Source organism: Lissotriton helveticus, chromosome 3_1 (assembly GCF_964261635.1).
Source record: "Lissotriton helveticus chromosome 3_1, aLisHel1.1, whole genome shotgun sequence".
NCBI lineage: Eukaryota > Metazoa > Chordata > Amphibia > Caudata > Salamandridae > Lissotriton > Lissotriton helveticus.
The window spans coordinates 983,509,401-983,531,758 of NC_136061.1; the positions used below are offsets into that span (position 1 = coordinate 983,509,401).

Sequence of the window (22,358 nt, forward strand, 5' to 3'; positions counted from 1 at the left end):
ATGATGTCTAGTGCCAGTCACTTGTTAAAGAGCCAATGAGAGTTCAACAATCACTCACTTCTCAGAACTCTACTAACTGCCAGCTGGTTAAGATTGTGTTTCAATCTGGGTTAAACGATGAGGAATTCATAAACGTAGTTGATATGGATTGTGCAGAAGAGGCCTTACCTTAGGCATGTGGAAGGATCTTTCCATAGGCTACTGTTTGTGTCATAACATCTCTTCATTTGTTTCTGCCATGTTTTATTATGCTTGAGTAAGACATGTTGTTCCATAAAGAACCATTTCAAAGTTTTATTGTTCAAAAGTTGCTGAGAGATGTTTGAGATGCTAATTAAAACTGCAGTAACTGTTGTTCTGCAAGGTTTGTGCCCATTATAACTTCTTAGTATCTGTCAATTAAGAATTTTGAAAAAACCCTGCGATGTAATATGCAGTACAACTTACACATTGACCTTGTTATTTTAAAAACTGCTTGGTCACTGTCCATTTGTTCATGGAGTTTATTCCAAAATAAAGGCACATGCATAAACTGTAGATATGATGTTTACCAATGGTACATCCACTCTTTTACCTGAGAGTTTCCAAACAATAGACAGTTCTCGATTTCACCCACGTTTGTCTACAGGATGCTTAGGCTTGTTTAGAGCATGGCTCGTAGGCATAAGAGTTCAAATAGAAAATATTTGCATAACAAAATGGGTGGATAGTCTGCCAATTATTACTAAAATAGTCTTTCTGAAGGAGAGGTTCTACTGAGAACAGAGTGGCAGACTCTGCAAGTTTGTTTTCAAATATTTCTCCAGAACTTTGCTTAAGTCTACAATTCATGTTGACCGAAGTTTGTAATTAACCCTGAATCTTCTTAGGATAATCAGAGGGGATTATTTTCTGCATTTGTCATCAGATTCAGCACAATGTGGTTGAATAATAGAAAGCTTTGCATAGCAGTAAATGAGTCCTGATAGGATGCCATCTGTATAACATGTTAATTTGCTTATTGCACCTTCAAATCATATCCTTCAACTCTAGATGTGTTTTGTAAAGTAATATTTTAGTGTTTTTTCGAAGAATGGACAGACAAAACACCTCTGTATACATTTTCCAAGATTTGTGGCCAGTGAAGAAATCCTAATTTTATGATTATGTAAGATAGATTCACTTGATAGGTGGGACCAGTTCACTGTCGAGGGCCTTTTCAATATCTATTGACTAGTTTGTCTTTATTTTACTATTACTGATGTTTGGCATGGATTCCACTTGATAAAGATCTGTGATATAACACATATTAACGTGCAACTTATAATTATCTCTAAATCAACAGTTAATGGTAATGCAGGGTACTCATTTGTGTATGTAATACATTTAGTTTGTCTGCTGAACTTGGACCTTCATATGGGAGTGCTCTGTCTGGCACATTCTAGGATTTTACAGCCTGATTCATGTACGGGCCGTTTTGCGTGTCCCTAATAGCGAGTAATAGCGACTCGCTATTGAGGAAACGCAAAACGGCATTCATGTACTTTTCGGGGAAAAAATAGCGACTCGCACGCGGGCGCTAAATCCGTTAGCGACCAACTAAAAACGCAGAAAAATCGCTATTCCCGGCTACCTGCGTCGGGATAGCGACTCGCAATCCCGTGCGATCGGGAATGCGACTCGCAATCCCGTGCGATCGGGAATGCGACTCGCAATCCCGTGCGATCGGGAATGCGACTCGCATTCTCGCGCGATCGGGAAAACGGGAAGTCGCTTTCCGAGCACAGTGATGACATCACAACCAGGAAGCAGGCAGTTCCCACCCCCAAACACCACAGCGAGGCAAACCTCCGAGGGAGCAAGTCGGAAAGCAGACGCCAAACCAGCGATAGCGACTTCTCTACCGACTGAAATAGCGACATATCTGCTGCCATGGCTGAGGAACCTGTCCCTGGCCCCAGCAACAGCGCAGGACGAAAGCGAAAGCTCAAGTTCTCAGAGCAGGAGCTCGAGAACCTCATTGAAGGGGTGGTGGCCAACCATGACCGGCTCTTCGGGACCAACTCCAGAAAGGTCCCAGAGCAAGACAAGCGGAGGATCTGGCTGGGTATAGCCGCCAGCGTGAACTCGGTGGGTGTGGCCGATAGGTCATTGGAGGAGCTAAAGAAGCGCTGGTATGACCTCCGAGGTCGTGCCAAGGAGAGGGTGGCGGAGCGCCTTGGAGAGGCATCGGGCACTGGAGGTGGCGGACCGACAGTCCCACCCAACACACCCTTGGAGGACCAGGTCGAGGACACCCTTGAGAGGGAGGCGTGCGTTGGCGTGACCCCTCTGGACTCCTCCCGCCCCACCCAAGACACCCAAGGTAAGTGGCATGCGATTGCGACCCTGTCCCCTATGACCGTCCCTGACCAAATAGGCTCACTTATTGGCCCTTTGTCATGCCTTTGTTGAGCATCAGGGAATGCCCTGAAGCATTGTGGGAGATGTAGTATGTCCACAATGTAGTAGTACCCCAATGCAGCCAGACAGGTCCCAAAGTACGCAAATCCACAGCCATCCAGGGAATGTCACCCAGCATGCATGTAACATCAGCACGTCTGACAGTCACATGAAACTAATGAGTATCCACTTACCCTCACAGGTGGCGCAGACAGCAGTAACAGCGAGAGGCTACTGATAGATGAGGAGGCCCAGGAGGAGGAATCACAACCAGAAACCCAGGCACCAGCCCCTGCCGCTGCAACAACACCAGCAGCCAGGCCCCCCACCGTTGTGGCCCCTGCATCTAGCATCCCACCCGCAGCCAAGGCCAGACCCCCCACCGTAGCTGCATCTGGATCTGCCGCCCCACCCGCAGCCAAGGTCAGGCCCCCCACCGTAGCTGCATCTGGATCTGCCGCCCCACCCGCAGCCAAGGCCAGGCCCCCCACCGTAGCTGCATCTGGATCTGCCGCCCCACCCGCAGCCAGAGCCAGGCACCCCACTAATGTGCCCCCAGTCCCTGCCGCACCAGCAACGCCTGCTGCAACACCACCTGCAGCTGGTGCCAATAGATCTGGGCCTGCGACAGCGGCAACACCGCGGGCAATCAGCAGGAGGGGCAATGGACATCGCTATGCCTGCATGAGCGTTGAGAGACGCATGCTCCGTATCCACCAGCGCCAGTCACAGCAGCAAGGTGCCATCCAGCTCCAGCTGCACAAAATTGGGTGCAATGTGGCGGGAGTTGGAGAGCGCATGGACCGCATGACTGCAGCCATGGAGGAGAACACTGCTGCGCTGCTCAAGCACCGCAGTGTAGCGAGCCGGCGCCACCACCAGCTGATGAGCCGGCTGTCGGCCTATAGCAGGTCGAATTATGTGTAAGCAAATGCCACCACCCAGTTGTCGCGGCGCTCTCTCACCCAGCAGCACCAACTAGTGCAGTGCTGTGAGGACATCACCAGGGTCCTGGAGCACCTAACCACCGCGGTAACGGCACTACACACACCTGCGCTACCGGCCACTGTAGGGGTGACGATGCCAGTGAGGGTGCCTCCAGCGTGAGCAGCCAATCGACACCTAGGCGCAGCACCAGGGCAACGCCTGGTACAGGTGCCCAGGAAGAGGAAGAGCCTCAGAGGCGCTTGGGCATTACGCGCAGGAGGCGCCATTGACACTGTCTGCATTACACTGGCACAGGCTGACGCTAAGCCTGCCAAGTACATGCACACTGCAGTATGACGCAATACTGGTATTTGTAAATAGTTGGACTGATTACCTTTTTGTTGTGAATGAAACAAATATATTTATTTTGCTGCACACATTAGCCTTGTGTAATCATTACATTTTGCATGCAATTGTGATATGTGGGGTGGGGGAAGAGGGTGGGCTAGAAATTGTTCACTGTGATGTGGTTGCGACGTCTGTGGCCTTCAGCTGGGTTCTCCCCGCGTGCATGGTGCACATGTGCTGGTGGCCGGTCGTCCCCTTCAGATTCACTGCCTGAGATGTCAACAGGTATCCGGCGCTTGGTTGCAATGTTATGGAGCATTGCACAGACAGCCACAATGCGGCAGCACGCAGCAGGACTGTAATACATGGCCCCACCTGTCTTGTGCAGTATACGGAACCTGCTCTTGAGCAGGCCAAATGTCCTTTCTATACAGTTCCTTGTCTGGATGTGCGCAACATTGTAGCGCCGTTGCTGAGGTGTGGCAGGGTTGAGGTAAGGGGTCAGGAGGTATTCCCGTAGGGCGTAGCCACTGTCACCTGAATGAGAGGAGCAGATGTTGATTGCCTGTGCAGCGCAGTGACTTCATTGCAATGTGACATTGTCGACAAAGTGTACTTACCAAGTAGGTGTCCTTCCCCAAACTCTCCTCTGAGCAGTCGTGTGTGGAGTCCACTGTGCCTGAAGATAAAGGAATCATGGGTACTCCCTGGGTACTGTGCGACAATGTCAGTGATGATGGTCTTGGCATTGCAGACCATCTGTATGTTGAGGGAGTGGTAGGACTTCCGGTTGCGGTACATATACTCCGTGGCAGCTGGTGGGCAGATGGCGACGTGGGTACAGTCGATGCAGCCGAGGACATGGGGAAAATGGGCTACATTGTAAAATTGTAGTTTTGTCAGGTCCAATTCCTGTTGGCTCGTGGGAAATGTGATGTGGCGGTGGAGCTGGGTGAGCATGGCGTCAACAAAAGTGTGGAGGCAGCGTGACATGGTGGGCTGGGATATCCCCCCAGCAGCCGCTACTATGCCCTGGAAACTGCCGGAGGCCAGGAGGTGCAGGCTGCACAATACCTGCACATGTGTAGGCACAGAATTGTTTCGCCTTGTTGGGTGCTGCATGAGGGGGTCAAGTTCTTGTATCAGCCAGGTGATCATTTCCCCATTCAGCCTGTATTTGGCATAAATCTGTTCTCTGGTTTGGCCCAGCAAGGTAACCCGCTGCCGGTAAATCCTTTCCTGCCTCATGCGTCTCCTCCGTGCTGCTCGCTGTAGCCTTCGCCGCCTCACCACCATGTACATTCCTGGCATTGTGGAACGCCTAATGCTGCTGCTGAATGTCCTTATGTGTGATTGGTCAGGCCTGGACCTGTTGGTGATTGGCCAACTGTTTTTCAAATTTTACTTAATCATGGCTTTTATGGTTACCACCTGCTTTGAGTTGTCCTTAATTTGCGCTGCGCAAAAATGCGATTTTGGGGTTTTCCGCTATTGTTTATTTTTCATGAATGCCGATTGAGAATAAATTGCGTTTCGCTATTCATTTAGCAGATTCCGTGGTTGGTCGCTATTTCCGTATCGCTAATGCGCGACTACCGGGACTCTGCGACTATTATAGCGTAATCGCTATTTTAATCGCTATTCTGTGTTTGCGAAATCGCTATTTTGTACTTGAATGCCGATTCCGTGTTTTGCACCCGCAATTGCATTTTCGCAGCCATTGCGGGCGCAATTTCGCTTCATGAATCAGGCTGTTAGACACTATACCAGGCTTCTCCAATGAGTAGGTTGTAAGCTACTGGTAGCTCTCCACAGAGGTGTAAGACAGGTCCCTGCAACTCTGTGGTGCATCGGGCCCCAACCCTACAGGGGGCCCCCTATTCAGCAAAGGCCAATGAATATCTGTAAGATATATGAGGCTCGTCCCTTATCAAATTATTCAGGAGGGCCCAGTCATTTTGTGTTACTGGCTCTCCAGCTACCTATAAGCAGATATCCTGTGGGCATCCTGAATTAGAATATTTTGCTCAGCTGAATTAATATATAGGTGGCAAAATAGTGAATTTAAGACTCATATGTGTGTATTTTCAGAACTCATAAGCTGATGTTTGGAGAAAAACAATGACTGAATTTTCTAAATATATTTAAGCTGAATTTAGTGTTAAATCATTTGGGGAGACTTATTAATAATATTATTACTTTCGTGTCAGGGCCACTGCAGCTGCAGCTGGCAAGTATTACCTGTGTACAAGCAATCCAAGCTTTTTTATCATTACTGCTGGCAACCCTGCCTGATGCCCTGAGATGATTACTACTGGTAATCTCGCATGTGATGGCCACTAATGTAATGTTGTCTGCTGTGGTCACTTTTACAACACATAGAATATCAGTAGCTCGCAATGATTTTAATTTAACCTAAGTTGCTCTTATTGCATAAAAAGTTGGAGACCCCTGCACTATAGTAACATGCTTACAGGCTAAAATAATCCCAAAATGTCTTAATGATTACATGTTACCAATAATTTAGCATAACTTTTTATGCTATGTTACATGTTATGCTGTGCATGGGAGTCCATCATGTGGAATGTTTTGGTGATTCTCGAAAGAAAAGAAAATGTCTGGGTATCCTGATGGTTTTTGCAACTAACATTCTGATTGTTTAACTATAGGTAGTGAGGTGAGTCTATTCATGTAGAGTTATGCACTGGGTAATTAGTACCAAAGTCCTTGGAGCAGCCTCTCTTGTTTTTCTCTTATGAAGTGGCCAATCCTTTATCTGGGAAAAGGCGCCTGCCTCTCCTTGTCTGTCCCTTTAGAAACTATTCAAAGTTAAATGCTTTTGTTGTATTTTTCTTCAATAGACACATAGAGGACAAGTCAACTGTATTTGGCACCACCTTGAACTACACCAGCTTGAGGATACTAGGGATTGGGCCGGATGATCCTGACTTGGTGCGAGCAAGGAAGAACCTTCACAGCAAAGGTGAGCAGTGGGGGCGCCATGTCTCCTAGAGAATGTCTCCAAAGAGTGAGCAGAGGTCTTCATCAGGAGCATTTTTTTAAAAGAGCAAGGAAGAGTTGCATTTAGAACATATACTATAACATATATGTAAGCTGTGACTTCCATTAATGGATGGTGTGAGCCTGGACTGCCCCCCACAGTGGATATGCAGCCCCTTGAGCACTATCAAGCTGCAAGCTGAGTTATGGCAAGGATGTCAGAAAAGCTGTTCGAAGGCTCAGGGTGGTAAGAACAGATTGCCTCCTACCTACCCTACAGCAAGTGAAGTGCCAACACAATTTCAGGATGGTCTTTCAGATTGAGTTTCCTAGGAGAGTTGTTCCCACTCCTTTAAGCAGCCTATAGGGTGGGTAGTGTGCCCTATAAGTATCCATTACATTTAGCAACATTAACCTTTCTGCCGCTCTTAACAAGAAGGTGACAGCTAGTTGTGGAACAGCATCTCCTGTAAGTGAGCTAGTGCCTGTAAAGGGCTTGTGACATTTTACATGAGTCTATCTCTAGCAAGACCAGCAGTGATCAGTCTGAATGGGGTTCAGAGCATCTCAGTGAGTGCTTACATTTTACTGTGACAGTGTGTCCCTAAAGGACCAGCCCGTTAACTGTGTAAGCTACATAACATTTCCCAAAGTTTCAGATCTCAGATGTTTACTTTGATGCCTGAAGATCTTCGTCCTATTAACACTCTGTGATTCTTTTCTCTCCTGTCAGGCGGCGCTGTTGGCATCCCATCTTGGGGGAAGTTTTGGCTTGCCATTCTGAACGTTTACAGCTGGGAAGGGATGAACACCCTCTTCCCTGAGATGTGGTATGTTGACTTCAGTGATTATGCTCAGTCATGACAAACTGGTGCGATGTGATTGCAGGAGATGACATAAAAATAAATGCAGTATAAAAACTCTTGTTACTAAATAGTTAATAATTTAAAAACACAAGAGGAGCTAAATACAGAGCAACTCAAACTAAGGCATTACATCAAGACAAACCTTATTGAAGTAAAATAGCATATCAAATATTAATACCTTCTATTACTAGCTATAAATAGTACTAGTGCAGAATGAGGTAGTTTGCTTACTTAATCTATCTAATCAACATTTTTAATAAAGTGCACTCATAGTAAAAATACCACTAAGTAATGAAAATGTAAGCTATTAGACAATCTGAAAGGATACTAGATTCTGAAGAGCCATGCTTTCAGCTAATTACAAAACTATCGCTGTTTGGTCCATTCTGATATGGTCTGATAGAGCATTCCATAATTTGGGCGCATTACCAAGCATTTCCTCTCTCCTCTTCTAACGGGGTTAGGGGATTAGCATAGGCGCTGTCCCCAAAGAGCTAAAGAAATTCCCTTGTAGGAAAACATTGCGTTGTTTTGGGTGGCAAGTATTTAGGGCCCAGTTTTTGAAGTCTTTTAAAATACTCTTCTGTACCGTTAGCCAGTGAATGGATCTTAACAAGTTGTCTACCAGATGCCACTTGCGCAAGAAAAATAAGTAGGTTGTGAGCCTCATTTTGAAATTTTTGCATAGGTTGGTGGAGAGTCTAGCATAAAAGAGATTGGCATATTCAAGTCTCGAATTATCTCTTGAACTATGCTGCAAGATTTTCTTCAAAATTGGTATAAGAAGAATCAAAAACAATTTCAAGAGTACCATGTTATTTATTCACAAAGTACTCAGCCTTATTATTAGGTATACATTGCATATAAAATATTCATCAATCTAAAGTTGTGCCCAAGGGAGGATAGGGGAGGGGGAAGGTGGGTGTGCGGTGAAGGGATTTGTGTAGTATAAAAAGCAAAAATCTTTACTTAAGTGCAGGTCCAAAGTACATTATTTACGAATACATACTATAATGGCTTCCCACAGGAGCCAAACAAACATGCCACCATAGGTCAGGTGATTCATATAACCAAGCTTCAAAAAACAAGCTGTATCAATCTTGCTAGGGGTAGAAGCTGGTATTGAAGGGGGTAGGTAGTCTACGTTTCGACCCTGATAAGCGTAGGGAGTTTTCCCTTACAAAACGGGTCTTCTTCAGGACAGGAGAGGAAGGTTGGGCTGGTTTCCTGGCAAACGTACACATGAACTTGCCGAGGAACGAATTATGCGTTCCCGTATTGCGGGTCGTGAGCCATTTGTAATAGTCTTGATGCCACCAGTGGCTGGCATCAAAAAGAATACCGGACCGTCCTGGTCGTGTTACTGTGTCCCCGTAAGAATAGTAAGCGTGCTGTTCAAAAAGCCAGCGGCTGATAAATAGGGAGTTATCCTGGTTGTTTGTATCGTTTGTATCGTTTACTGTGTCCCAGTAAGGTTGTTTACGTGCTGTTCAAAATAGCCAGCGGCTGGTGAGTGAAGCGGTGGATCACATCACGGGCTGGGTGGATGAATCCCGGTCTCCCGTGTAGTAATGGCCCCCTCCCCTATCCTCCCTTGGGCACAACTTTATATTGATGAATATTTTATATGCAATGTATGCCTAATAATAAGGCTGAGTACTTTGTGAATAAATAACATGGTACTCTTGAAATTGTTTTTGATTCTTCTTATACCAAATTTGTCTTGAATTTTCCTTTTCTCCCAATCGGGGACCCCTCTTCTTATAAAACTGTATACCCAGGTCCCAGTGACTGTTTTTGGGTCGACCCTGTTTATCATAACGCAAGATTTTCTTCAGCAAAGAATTTTAATATTTTAGTCAAGAGGTTGAAATGGAAAAAGGGGTCTTTATCAGTTATCTCACCTGCTAAATATTTATTTTGATCTACATCCAATTACCTTAACATTTTTCACTTTCAAATACATGGTTACACTAAGAGGGCCATTAGGATGTAGGGCGGATTGCCACCGCCCGCATGGCGGTGGCGATCCCCCCTACATCCTTCCCTGCTCGCCCCCCATTTCCCATTGCGGGGGATACCGGGGCGGATGGGAACACCGTCCGCCGCTTTTCCGCCGGGTTGACAAGTCGACCGGGCAGAAAAGGGTTTAATATGGTGGCGGTGTCTGCTAGACACTACCATCCATATCAGGATGCAGGCGGGAGGTAGTCTTTCCATGGCTGCAAAGGCATGCAGATTTTGAAGTTGGGGGCCCGTTGTGGGCCTCCAGGATGCAGGGGGGCACATGGGGCTGAAAGTACCACCCACCGCAATGTTAAAAATGCAGGATGCGCCCGCCAGAGTGGCGAGCGCATCTTAATCACCCCCACTGGACCGCCGCACTTATGGCGGGCTGTCCCTTTTTACATCAGGTTGGTGGACGGACCTAATGATGCCCTAGGTCTTTAAATATAGTAGAAGACACAAGAGATTGATTCTGGATTTTCAATACTTGTTTGTAGTGTCTGTAGGAAAATGCTTCTTTTTGCATGGACACTCCCATTTCTTTGGACAGATGCAGTTTGGTTTTAAACCCTGTCCCCAAGGACCCATCTAACCAGGCCCCAGTGCATATGCTCTGACTCCTAAAAACATGTTAAAATTGTTTAAATCCCTGTTCGGCACATTTATTTATTTGTTTGTCCCTAGTATATGGTACCAAGTGTACCCTGGGCCTGAAAGATAAATGTCACTAGTGGACTGAAGCAGCTATTGTGCAACCACTAAAAAGACAATGCACACCATGTCTTCAGGAGTGCCCTTCAGCCGAAGTCTAAAGTTCTAAATCTCCAAATTCAACCTGTCAGAATACCTATTTTGCCAGGCCTAAATGTTCCTTTTTAGGTCGAGACCTGCGTAGGCTGCGCTTGCGCAGTCGCAGGGAGAGATCTTATGTTACATATGTGGGGGCTTGAACCCGCCCCTCTTCTCCATTGGCTGGCTTCCTAAACGGAGGCCAGCCATTGGAGGAGAGGGGCATCACTCCGTTGAAGACCGGATTCCGGGGCGTGTTTTTTCGCTTCTTTCTGTTTTCTTTCTCTCCTCTTCCCATTGGCTGGAATTTTACCTTCCAGCCAATGGGAAGAGGAGAGAAAGAAAACCACGCCCCCAAATCCGAAAATGACACTGCTTTCTCCGAGGCATTTCTGCTTCGCCTCGGAGAAAGATGGTGGTGTGCATGGCGTCCCCCCTGAGTCGGTAAGTTTTCTTGCCTCTGCCTCCTGGCTGCGCTCGTCTTTTTCTTGCCTTTTTTCCTAGCTTCGCTCGTCTTTTTCTTGCCTTTGTTCCCTAGCTGCGCTTGTCTTAGTTATTACGTCGTTTTCGGATTACTCTTCTGTTGCGAAACCTACTCCCTGGTAGAAACCCATAATTGTACTGCTATACATATCTGCGTATTTTCTGTTTAATGATATCATGCCCCTGGGGATCGGCTGTGATTGGACAGATGGTCGTAATCAGCCTAGTCGTATGTTTTCTACCCTAGCATCATCCTGGAGGCAGCGGCTTCTATACGTTTGGGTATTCAAGATGAAGACGCTAAACCGGGCCTCGTTCCGGAGGAAGGGGTCAGCCAGCGGGGCTGGGAGGACCGAGGAGCAGTGGGGCCAGGGATGCGCCTAGAGGCGGGGGAAGGAGGTGTTACATGACTGGGGTGTGCCCTTCATTCCGGGCGTGCATTCCTGGTGTGGGGTTAGTGGGAGACCCCCTGCGTCCTGACTTCCGGTGCCGCATCGCTTAGGCCCACGCGTCGGCTCCGCCCGGCACTCGCCCTTAATCTCTGCCTCATGTCCGGAGCAGGGCGCGGACCCCTCCAGAGAGCGGGCCGGGGACAGCTTCTTGGCTCGTGTCTTCTTTAGGCCCATTTGAACATTTTCTTGCAGGGGTGACGTGGAGGACAGAGCAACAGCTGCAGGAGTAAACTGGACTCGGTGCAGTAAAAGGAACATCACGATTATTGCTGTTTTGCATTTTTATGTCTTTACATTTCTCATATCTGTCACGCGCCTGTTCTGGAAATGTCTACATCAATGTTTCCCGGGTGATGTCAGAAACATTTTTTGCGCTGTTCCTCGGTCTAACTTCCTCTCACGGTCCCCCTACGCCTCGGCCTAAACAATAAAAACCTATCTTGAAATAATGGCGATTCAGCGTTTCTACAACCAGGGGCAAGAACATGCCAATGCTTTAAGTGGGCCGGGTCCCTCCTGGTCTCGGACCTGAAAGTATTTAAAAACGCACTTTGAGATGGGTCCATGTCGGGGACTGTATTTATGTCCTTAACTAAAACACTGAGATTTCGGAACAAATAGTGTAAATAAATTAGAGTGCAAGTCATCGCTGTTTATATTTCGCTTGCCTTTCCTAATCTTTTCCCCAAGAGCGTTAGCTACTTCCAGGATGTGTTATGGTATTTTTTCCAGGCAGCACATTACTGCTTTGAATTGAGTCGCATGTTGGTGATGCCAGGGGTCACAACTGAGTTGAGGCTGAAGGCAGTACGAGTTTCTCACAGTCTGTCAGTGGGTCAAAAATGTGCTCATAACACATGGCCATCCAATCCTTGGCCCCTCTGTAGAGCGCACTGAGCTGTGATCACGTATGCCAGTTGCACTTGCGAATCTGTGTAAATGTGGGAGTAGGGTGGCACGCTAAAGGAATTTTAGTTTGCAATTTAAGCCACGCTCTTAATTATACAGGCAATCCCCCTTTTAAGCCCCCTCTCCCGCTTTTTACTTCCTGCTTACTGATCTTTGCCAAGGTCAAAACAATTGAATTGAGAGGATTGCTGCACACGAGAGAGACATGATGCTCATCAGATTCTTAATACTGTCCAACTAGACTTCTGTACATCCGCACGCCCCGTATAGCTTGTGCACCAAAGTGGATCTAAGGTGCCAAAACAGCTCCATGAATAAATGTAATTCCAAAAGTCTCTTTTTTCCCCCATGAAGTAACAATCCGAGAGACTGCTCGTGGAAGAGGGCATGAATAGCCTGGTCAAAAGGTTTATTTCAGTCCCTCATCTTGCCTGGGTAAAGTTTCAGCCAGTTCAAACTCATCCCGACCGGAGGCAGACATATAGTGACAAACTGCTCCTGTTTGCTGGGTGTCTGAGTGCCATTGCTGCAGAGTCTGTCTCCTGCACAAGTGTAGAAGCCGAGCCAAGTAGGTGATTTAGTCTAGCAAGTCCATTGATGGAAATAATAAGGGAACCCCGTGGGACCCTGAAGGCGAAATGGTGAATAAAAAGTAAGAGGAGGCAGTGAAGCAGCCTGAAAGCAGGGATGCAGACAATAAATGTTTCCATTTTAAGGCACAGAGTTCGATAGCTGCATCCGAATGTCACATTAGAGCCGTGCAAGGTATTGAGCGCTTACTACCCTATGCATGATCAAGGCAACAAGAGAGGACGCCCAACACATAATGGAGACTGTGAAGTCAAGTTCTAATAGTGCACTAGTTAAAAGGGTCATCCAGCATAAGTGTGTGTGTGGGGGTGTTAATATTCATCATGTCCTGTAGCATTGTTCACCACCAGCAGCATGGATTCCAGATTTTGTGTGCTTGGCTATAGAGACCTACTGTGATATCACTCACTGGGTGTCCCTTTAAATCTTCCTTTTAGAGATAGGTCAATTATTGACAAGGGGTAGTAACATGCCATCAATTGCTTCTGCAACAGGGTCTTCAACAGTCGCTTCAACCCCAAGAATCCTCATGTTGCTGGCAGTGTTGTCTGAAGACCACTTTGCTTTCCTGCACCCTTATACTGAACCAGTGGGGAGCTTAGCGTGCTATCGACAAACCGTCTGTGTTGACAGTAAGACTGGTTAGGGGCTTGAGCACTTGTTGCTGATATGTGATGTGTGTGTGGGGCTCTGTGTGTGTGTGGGGCTCTGTGTGTGGGGGGGCTCTGTGTGTGTGTGGGGCTCTGTGAGTGTGTGTGTGTGTGGGGCTGTGTGTGTGTGTGGGGCTGTGTGTGTGTGGGGCTGTGTGTGTGTGGGGGGGGGGGCTCTGTGTGTGTGTGTTGGGCTGTGTGTGTGGGGGGCTGTGTGTGTGTGTGTGGCTCTGTGTGTGTGTGTGTGTGGCTCTGTGTGTGTGTCTCTGTGTGTGTGTGGCTCTGTGGCTGTGTGTGGCTCTGTGCCTGTGTGTGGCTCTGTGCCTGTGTGTGGCTCTGTGCCTGTGTGTGGCTCTGTAGCTGTGTGTGGCTCTGTGGCTGTGTGTGGCTCTGTGGCTGTGTGTGGCTCTGTGCATGCGTGTGGCTGTGTGTGGCTCTGTGTGTGTGTGTGTGGCTCTGTGGCTGTGTGTGGCTCTGTGGCTGTGTGTGGCTCTGTGTGTGTGTGGCTCTGTGTGTGTGGCTGTGTGTGGCTCTGTGGCTGTGTGTGGCTCTGTGGCTCTGTGTGTGTGTGGCTCTGTGTGTGTGTGGCTCTGTGTGTGTGTGGCTCTGTGTGTGTGTGTGGCTCTGCGTGTGGCTTTGTGCTATGTGTGTGTGGCTCTGTGTGTGTGGCTCTGTGTGTGTGTGTGTGTGTGGCTCTGTGTGTGTGGCTCAGTGTGTGTGTGTGGCTCTGTGTGTGGGTGCAAATGCAATAGGTCTTGCATTTACGAGAGATTAAGCTATTGGCATTGTAAATGACAATGCCATTTATTTATCTGTTTTCAAAGCCAACACATAAATAAAAAGTTTGTCATTTACAATGCCAATAACTCTAACTTTTGCAAAGGCGAGACCGTTGCATTGTAAATGCTTGTTAATATTTATAAGTAAACTCTACGGTACTAGGCTCTAAATGCCCCTACGGCAGGGTGTAGGTATTTAAAACATAGGAAATGTGAACTTTAGAAACTTTTCACTGCCAGTTCTTGTGAAACCTATGACATTTTTCACTGTGACAAGGCTAGCTCTTCCATAGACCACCACTGGGTTACATTATAACACCTTATAAACCATATCTTCAGTTTGGGAATAGCTAGAAAAATGATTCAACAACTCATTCTAATAGTAATTTAAATCCATCCTAATGTTCAAGTTGGATTTTAGATTACTATTTTGAAAATGGCACTTTCAGAAAGTTGACGTTTTCCTGGCTAGCCAAATGTGCCTTTCGGCCAGTTTCACCTGACTTTTAATGGCTCTCCTCTGTTAAGACATATATTGCTCCCAGACAGTGGACAAAAGGCTTGGGTGTGGGGAGCTATTTTTCCCCCTGACAGAATGGTCATCTGGGCTGTGCCGGACTTAATTAAACTTCAAAAGGTGCCTATCCTGTCACAAGCAGGTGTAGCTCATACCTAGGCCTGGCCCTTCCAGTGTCCTGATAACCACCTAGACACCAATCTCAGTGTGAGAGCTGGCTGCCCCCAAAACCGGTTTTGAGTGACTACTAGGGAGGATTTGCTTATTATCATAGGGTCAGCTGGCTGACCTCCTATTAAGCTATAGGGACCCACAAGCTGCAAGAAGACTACCACTCTGAAGTTTCAACTGGACCTGCCGTGGACCCTCATTGTTGCTTCCTCTGGAGTTAGCCATGACTCCCAAGTGGTGTCCCTAAAGTGCTGGGGCCCTTCGATAAGTGTCAGAGTGTACTTCTCTTGCTTAACCAATAAAGCTGTTTAGAAACGTTTTCAAATATTTCTGCCTGGACAGCTGACAGAAGACTGGGACTTACCTGCAATACGATCCACAGAGAGTGCATCGCCAGTGAGCCTTACTGCGCCACAGCTCCCACTACGCTATTCTCTGCAGCAGCAAATCCGATTCAGCAGGCTTGACGTCAAGTGGCATCTGAGGATGTTAAACCCTCGCGGGCATCCTCGCCATGAGAAGGAATCAAAATTCCTGAAAAGAAACTACATTTTAAGGTAGAAACCTTCACTGGAGCCAAACGCCAAGCAGCATTCAAATAACATCATTGACTACCTGGGAATGAACTCTGCACTTGTCCCGTTTGGAGCTTTTCACACCTTCACCAATGACATCATCCAGACTTCTTCCAGCAGCTCCCTGATGATGACTCTGTCTTCGGATGCATCCTGCCGCCATGCCCCACTGAGGATGCTACTGTCTCCCAAAAGGTAACCCTTTGTTCAGGCACTGCCTGGGCCTTTTTTCAGACCCATGCTCTATTGCGTTGGCCTGAACATTTACCCTTGTCCTGGTCTCTTGCGACCAGCTGCCCACAGTTGGCGCTTTGTGATTTTTGGTGATAACATTTAATTTAAATTTAAACATCCATATCTCCGGTTCTCCTTATTGGATTATTTGTTGTTTTGATTTCTACTAGTTCATTACATTTTTCTCTATTTTGATAAATCTGATCAGGATTTTTATTGTGTTATGCTTTTTACTTTTTAACTGTTTTGATTCTGATAAATGCTTTACACATATATCCTAAGTTAAGCCTATCTGCTCTGTACCACAGCTACAAAAGCTTGAGCTCAGGTTTAAATTAGTGAGCCCTAACGAGATCTAGTACTGAATAGTGACATTACTGGTTGGTGAGGACACACATCCTCTCCAGCTAATGACCCTCTTTCTTGCAGCATGCTATTAGCATCTCTGTTTTACTACTTTTAGTTGGGGCCATTAACCCTCATCCATTCCTCAAGTTACCTGTCTCTTAGGACACAGTGGTAAACTGAACGTGCTATGATCTTGTGAGATTTGGAGCATTGTGGGCAGGAAATAGAAGAGGTGTCACACTGGGTATATTGTTATGTGTTGACTTGTAAGAGGTCATCAACAGTGCACAAGAAGCTGCACATACCCACAGAAGATAGTGCCTTCTGTTTGAAATATCTTTTCATATGAGTGCCCTTAGTCTTGGCGAAAGGACTGTAAATCTCTTTCTCATGAGTAACTTGGAGACCCTTGGCTGGCCCCTAGAAGCCCTTTGCCTCCCCTCAGACACCACTAACCCCTCTGATGCTCCCAGGCTAGCTTTCAGAGACCCACCAACAGGCTCTCAGAGAATTTCCCTCCTCCTGTGTGATAGAGGCTCCCTGACAGGAAGACCTCTCTTTCATTGATGAGCCAGGCTGAAGTGAGCTTGGCCTTGCAGAGTTTAAAGTCAACTTCACCTCATTACCTTTGCCCAGTAGCCATTTTACAAAACGTTGCTTCTGGATTGTGTTGTCCTGATGCAAATGAACTAATATCTCTTTTGCCTCAGGGGATTGCCTATAACTTCAAATATGGATTAGTCACCACTCTTCTGAAGAAACCAAAATGAGAACCATGCAACCTGAAAAATTATAGGCAAGTTATTTTGCTAAATGCTTTCTTAAACTCGATTAGCTCTTGGCGAAGTGACTGTCTCTTACCTTAATAGTATAGGGTGCCTCAGAAACCAATACCTCAAGGCATTCATTTGTTCATCAATTCCAGAACAGGTCAGCCACGGCCGGTGGTAGGTGTAACTGCAGGGCGGTGACGTAGGGAGGGGGAGGGGCAGCGTGGGGAGTTGTAATGTATGGATTACGGACTTTAACAGGTAAGTAAACATATAAATTAATAAAACAAATTTCGTTGTGTGCACTGCATCACCAAATGCGATGCAGTGCGCACAACGAAATTCGTTTTATTTATTTATATGTTTTCTTACCTGTTAAAGTCCGAAATCCATACATTACAAGCCCCCACCCTGCCCCTTCCTACGTCACCGCCCTGCAGTTACACCTACCACCGGCCGTGGCTGGTACAGGTGCAACACTTGTCTTTTCCTCTGCCACTGCCCCAAGCAGTTGTTTAAATGAGAACAGAGCCCACTAGCATACGGAGGGGTTAATGCCTCCCCATTCTTCAAATCCAGAACTGTTTTGTGTGGAGGATTCTGCTAGGTCCTGCATGGGATGAATCGTGAGTGGCGGAGATCATAGCCATCTTGCTCAGTCTCCACCTTGCCCTCTCAGCAGTGTGTTTCTGACGACTTGATGCCTTGGAGGCCTCCTTACTTGCTGATCTTTGTTTACCTTAGGAATTTTTGTTTTGTGTGGGCTTCTGTGCCTGTTTTGATGCACTTAACTTTCCTTAGACTCTCTGCTTCTTCTGCTTTGGAGTCTCAGTATAAGCTCTAGTTGTTTATGGGGGGCGTGGCTTGGAGCGAGATGGAGAAAGACGTGCACGGGTAAAGCTCCCGCTTGAGCTCCCCTTTCCCGGGCCGTTTCTCCGAGATAATTATCCGGATCCTGCCGTGCACTGCTGGCGGGACACCCTTGTACTCCCGCCCACCCACTAACCAACTGCGGAGCCGATCGGGTGCTGAGACCCGCACCGGCACATACTGGGAGGCGGTGCCCGGCGCTGCCTCAGGGCCGGCTCTCGATCTCCCTGGGGACCTTCGCCACGCGAGGCCGGGGATCCGCGCTGCGGCTAGGCCTGACCTTGCGGCCTACAAAGACCTTGACCGGATCCCACGCAACCTGCGTGGGACACCAGCGGTGCTGAGCGGACGGCTGACCAGACCTTGGCTGGTAATTACACCCTTTCTGGCGGTGGCCCCACCTGCTGAGAGCAGAGCGCGGCTGTGGTTGCGGACGAGGCCACCACTAGAGAGCTTGACCACGCGACGCGAGAGAAGACTGGGACCGGCCCTGGGGGTGAGCCGCGACTGCGCGAAGACGCTGCCCGGACATCGCTGGTGAGTGGCTGCGGGGGGGTGCGACCTGGGCACGACAACGCCCCCCCACACACACCGCAGCTAAAGATCTGCCTCTGGGCCTCAGCGCACGGCCTGTTGAACTTCTGGGAGCTCTCCTACGTGCTGGGGGAAGAGACTGGGAAGCGAGCCCCCCCGCCCCCAGCAGACCTCTGACGGCCACAACATTTCACCCCTGGGAAACAACACAGGGCCTCGCCCGGACCACTGAGAGGGTATACTGCTTGACCTGCACCACATGCCCCTCCCTCCCCCCACCTGGACCACCGCGGGGATGCGACGGAGCGCCCAGCACACGATGCGGGGACCTGAGGCGTGAGTGGGGTTGTGGTTGCTGTGGAGACTCCTGCCCGTTGTCCGTTGACACCATTGGCCGGCGCCTTGAACTACTGACATTGGCACTACCCCCCTACCTGTGACGATGCGACGCCTCGGGCTGCCCAGGTGAGAGACGCACTTGACAACTGGCAGACGGGGGCTACTGGTGGAGATCCAGAACCACCCCCACTGAAGACAAACAACCCTCTATATCCTGATCTCCTTAATCTGGCCACTGTTCTGGGAGCTGATGTGCGGAACTGGCCGCCGAGTGACACTGCGACGGTCCTACGCAACGTGGCCACCTACTCGGTGAGCGTTGCGGGAGAGGCCGGTTGACCCACCTCACGCGCGGGCCGGCGCGTCTGCGCGAATGTGTGGAGAGTGCTCTCGCCATCTGCCCTGCCTACTTGCACACTCGGCTGTGCCCTTTGTGACTGGATCCACCATCTGGCACCGGCTTAACACGGATACACACATGCTCTTGTGTGCCTGAACTGAGTCCAAGATATCTGACCAGCCACATGCTCGAACTGACCCGCCCGCAGACGGGCTGGGAGCAACTGCCACGCCTGGCTCATGTCTGGAGGGGTGAAGACACGGACCGGCACCGGAGGCGCAGAACCGAAAGGGAAACTTTCCAAGATAACGTCCAAGATGGATGCGGAGATGGTGACGACCAAGTTGGATAACGTACTTGCCGTCATGGAGCGCCTGGAGGAATCTATGCAACAAACCCGCGCCTCTCTTGAAACCAAAATAGACAGTGTGGCGATCGACCTAACTCACCTCAGGGCCGATCACAAGAAACTCCAGGAGCGCACTACCACCCTGGAGGGAGCGGTGGCGGAGCTGAAACCCACGGTGAACCAAGTGGACAAACACATCCGAGATCTGCTCAACAGAGTGGAATTCCTGGAAGAACGGGCAGTGGACGCGGAGAGGCGGGCATGGAGGAACAACATTCGCCTCGTGGGCATACCGGAGAAATGGGAGGGGGCTGATGCTACCTACTGCCGGAGGACACGCTGTCGCCTCACTTTGTGGTGGAACGCGCTCACCGGGTGCCCACGAGGCCCCTCCCCTCGGGCTCCAACCCCAGACCGCTCATATTTCGTGTCCTAAACTTCAGAGACCGTGATGCTATACTGCGGGAAGCTAGGAAAATTGATGACATTCGGATAGACAACGCCAAGGTCGTGTTCTTCCCGGACTACACCGTGCAGGTCCAACGGCAACGTCACTCCTTTCTAGCGGTGAAAAGACGACTGAGGCAGGCGGACCTCAAATACTCGTTGCTCTTCCCCGCGAAACTGAGGGTGGTGGCGCAAGACAAGACGCACTTTTTCACCAGCCCGGAGGAGGTGGAGGCCTGGCTCGATGGAGGGGTAACCGAGGAGCCCAGGAGGGCACATGGAACCACCACTTTCTCGCGCGCACGTGGGCCGCGAAGACGCCGCAGGCGCAGGACACCCACCTGCGCCCAGGGACCACCACACCACTCTCCGCCCGCGGACCTAATCCGACAGGAACAACAAGATGCGCTTCGCAAAGTCACAGAGATCAGCAGCTCTCCGGCCCCGTCCTCAGCTCCAAATGCCAGCCCGAACACATTCCCAAGCGACGAAGAAGCGATCTACGGCCTGCCGGATTCCCAGCACTCGGTAGATCTCCCTGACGTCACCCCACAGACGGTGGACCTTCTCGGCTGAGGGGGAACAGAGAAGTTTTCCTTTCCCATAATGCATGGCAGGTATGGCTACATGGCTGTCACACTGCCTTGTCCTAAGGTGACCAGACTACGGACCTGACTGTTGCGGGGATCCCCCTGCCCCGAGGACCTATCCACAATCAGGACGCAGTGAGTAACATTCTCTTTTACTATGTACACGGCTTTGCCTGCCACCCTGAACAGTGCAACACCTTGGCGGCAGCCACACCTCTACCGGGGACCTTGGTGCTGGCGTCTCCAGCGACAGGGGCCCTGTGAAGGCCCTTCTCCCAACCCCTGATGATGGGGAACCTTACTTGCAACACTCAGGGCGGGTGGACTACTGGGCCTACCAGACAGGCACGGCGACCCTTTACTAGCCCGGGAGGGGTGGCGTGTTACTCTTCAGCTACACCGACATCCAGACTGTTGTTGCAGCAGCCACGCACCCCCCCCTAGAACTGTATAGTTTACTTTAACTCACTAGAGTGTTTGGACGGCGACATGTTGTACAGCCGACCTTTTGGTATTGATCACATTGTTGCCTTTTTTTGGCTTTTTGTGTCCCCCTTCCTCCCTACCCCACTGCACCAAGAGGGATTATTGGATGTTGTGCTTACTGCTGGGCGTGATGTGAGGGCGAGGGTGGGGTTGAGAAGCTGGAGGGATGCCGGAACTGAGGGACGGAACCTGACGGGAGGGAGAGACACCTCTGTGTATATGGGCTACGGCTGACATCCGAATGTGTACCTGGAATGTCAGGGGCATGCACACACCAGCTAGGCGATATCAGATTTACTCTTATTTGAAACGCCACAAGATAAACATAGCGCTACTTCAGGAGACACATCTGAACAGGGCGGAGATACAGGCATTGCATCGAAGGTGGCGAGGGCAACTCTATGCTACAGATTACTCTTCATTCGCACGTGGCGCCCTAGTGTGGGTCATACCTGGGACCCCTTGGGCGGTCACAGACACACACATTGACTCTGAAGGCAGGTTCGTGGTGGCACAGGGTAGGCTAGATGGACAACAGGTGGTATTGGCCTCCCTCTACTCCCCAAACACGGATCAGGGTGGATTCCTGGCGCGACTCTCCGCGACCATGGTGACCTGGCACACGGTCCCGTGGATAGCCTGTCAGGGACAGGGGATAACCTAAGCATATAGGACCCTACGCCGCCATGGAGGCGGGGAGCGCTACGGACAGCTGGAAGCGCTGCCCCAATGGCCATCGGCGTCTTCGACCCCCCCCTACATTTACAAGATACCGGACCTGCGCATAACCGAACGCTCCTACCCACCTATTGTGTGTGCCCTGTCACGGGTAATGGTTAGACGCGTCCGACGCGTCAGCTAGCGACCCCTACCTGACAGACCCCAATCATGTCTCCAGGAGGAAGGCCCCTCCAGCAACCGCGTACTGAAGCGACTGACCACATGCCCTCACTCGACCCCCCTGCGCTGCCCTCCCTCACCCTGCCCCGGGACCACAGGCCCTTCGCCAAGACTACAACTATTTCTCCCTATACCGTGCCTATGGACACACTTGATCCCTTACCCCCCATTCTCCTAGTTCCTCTATTCTTGTGTTGGATTCAGTAATGATTTGTTTAATGGTCACGTTCCCTGACCGAGCCCTTTATGGGCACAGACGATGATCCACCACGCTGTGGCTATGTCATGAAACGACATGTGCCCAAAGCTGCGTTACATCCCTGCTGTCATGACATGCCACGACGCAACACATGCACGGGACGTAATTAGTATCTGGGATGATTGCACCGGGACACTGGCGGGACGAGCCCAAACGCGGGCCTCCGCTACTGGTAATCATTCACACATCACGGACACAGGAGGGTTAAACTCACGCTGAGATAGCAATGACTCGAGACTCCACTGTGGCGACCATGCGTTAGTGAGCTATACCATTACACGATACTCCGCGACATGGTAGCATCACAGGCACACAAACCTTTGTACCCTTCCTCTCAGTCCACACGTTACCTGATAATTGCTGTTGCTGTTGCTGTTGCTGTTAACCTGTGTAATGGACTTGAATTG

General features: G+C 49.4%; 1 protein-coding gene across 1 annotated transcript in view; it reads left to right on the forward strand.

Moving 5' to 3' along the window:
- LOC144824194 (lanosterol synthase-like) overlaps positions 1–22,358 on the forward strand; it is a 227,102-nt gene that overhangs the window by 20,797 nt on the left and 183,947 nt on the right. The window contains exons 3-4 of the mRNA XM_078683350.1: positions 6,558–6,679; positions 7,430–7,526. Coding sequence (XP_078539476.1) covers positions 6,558–6,679; positions 7,430–7,526 — 219 coding nt within the window. The remainder of the gene's footprint in view (positions 1–6,557; positions 6,680–7,429; positions 7,527–22,358) is intronic.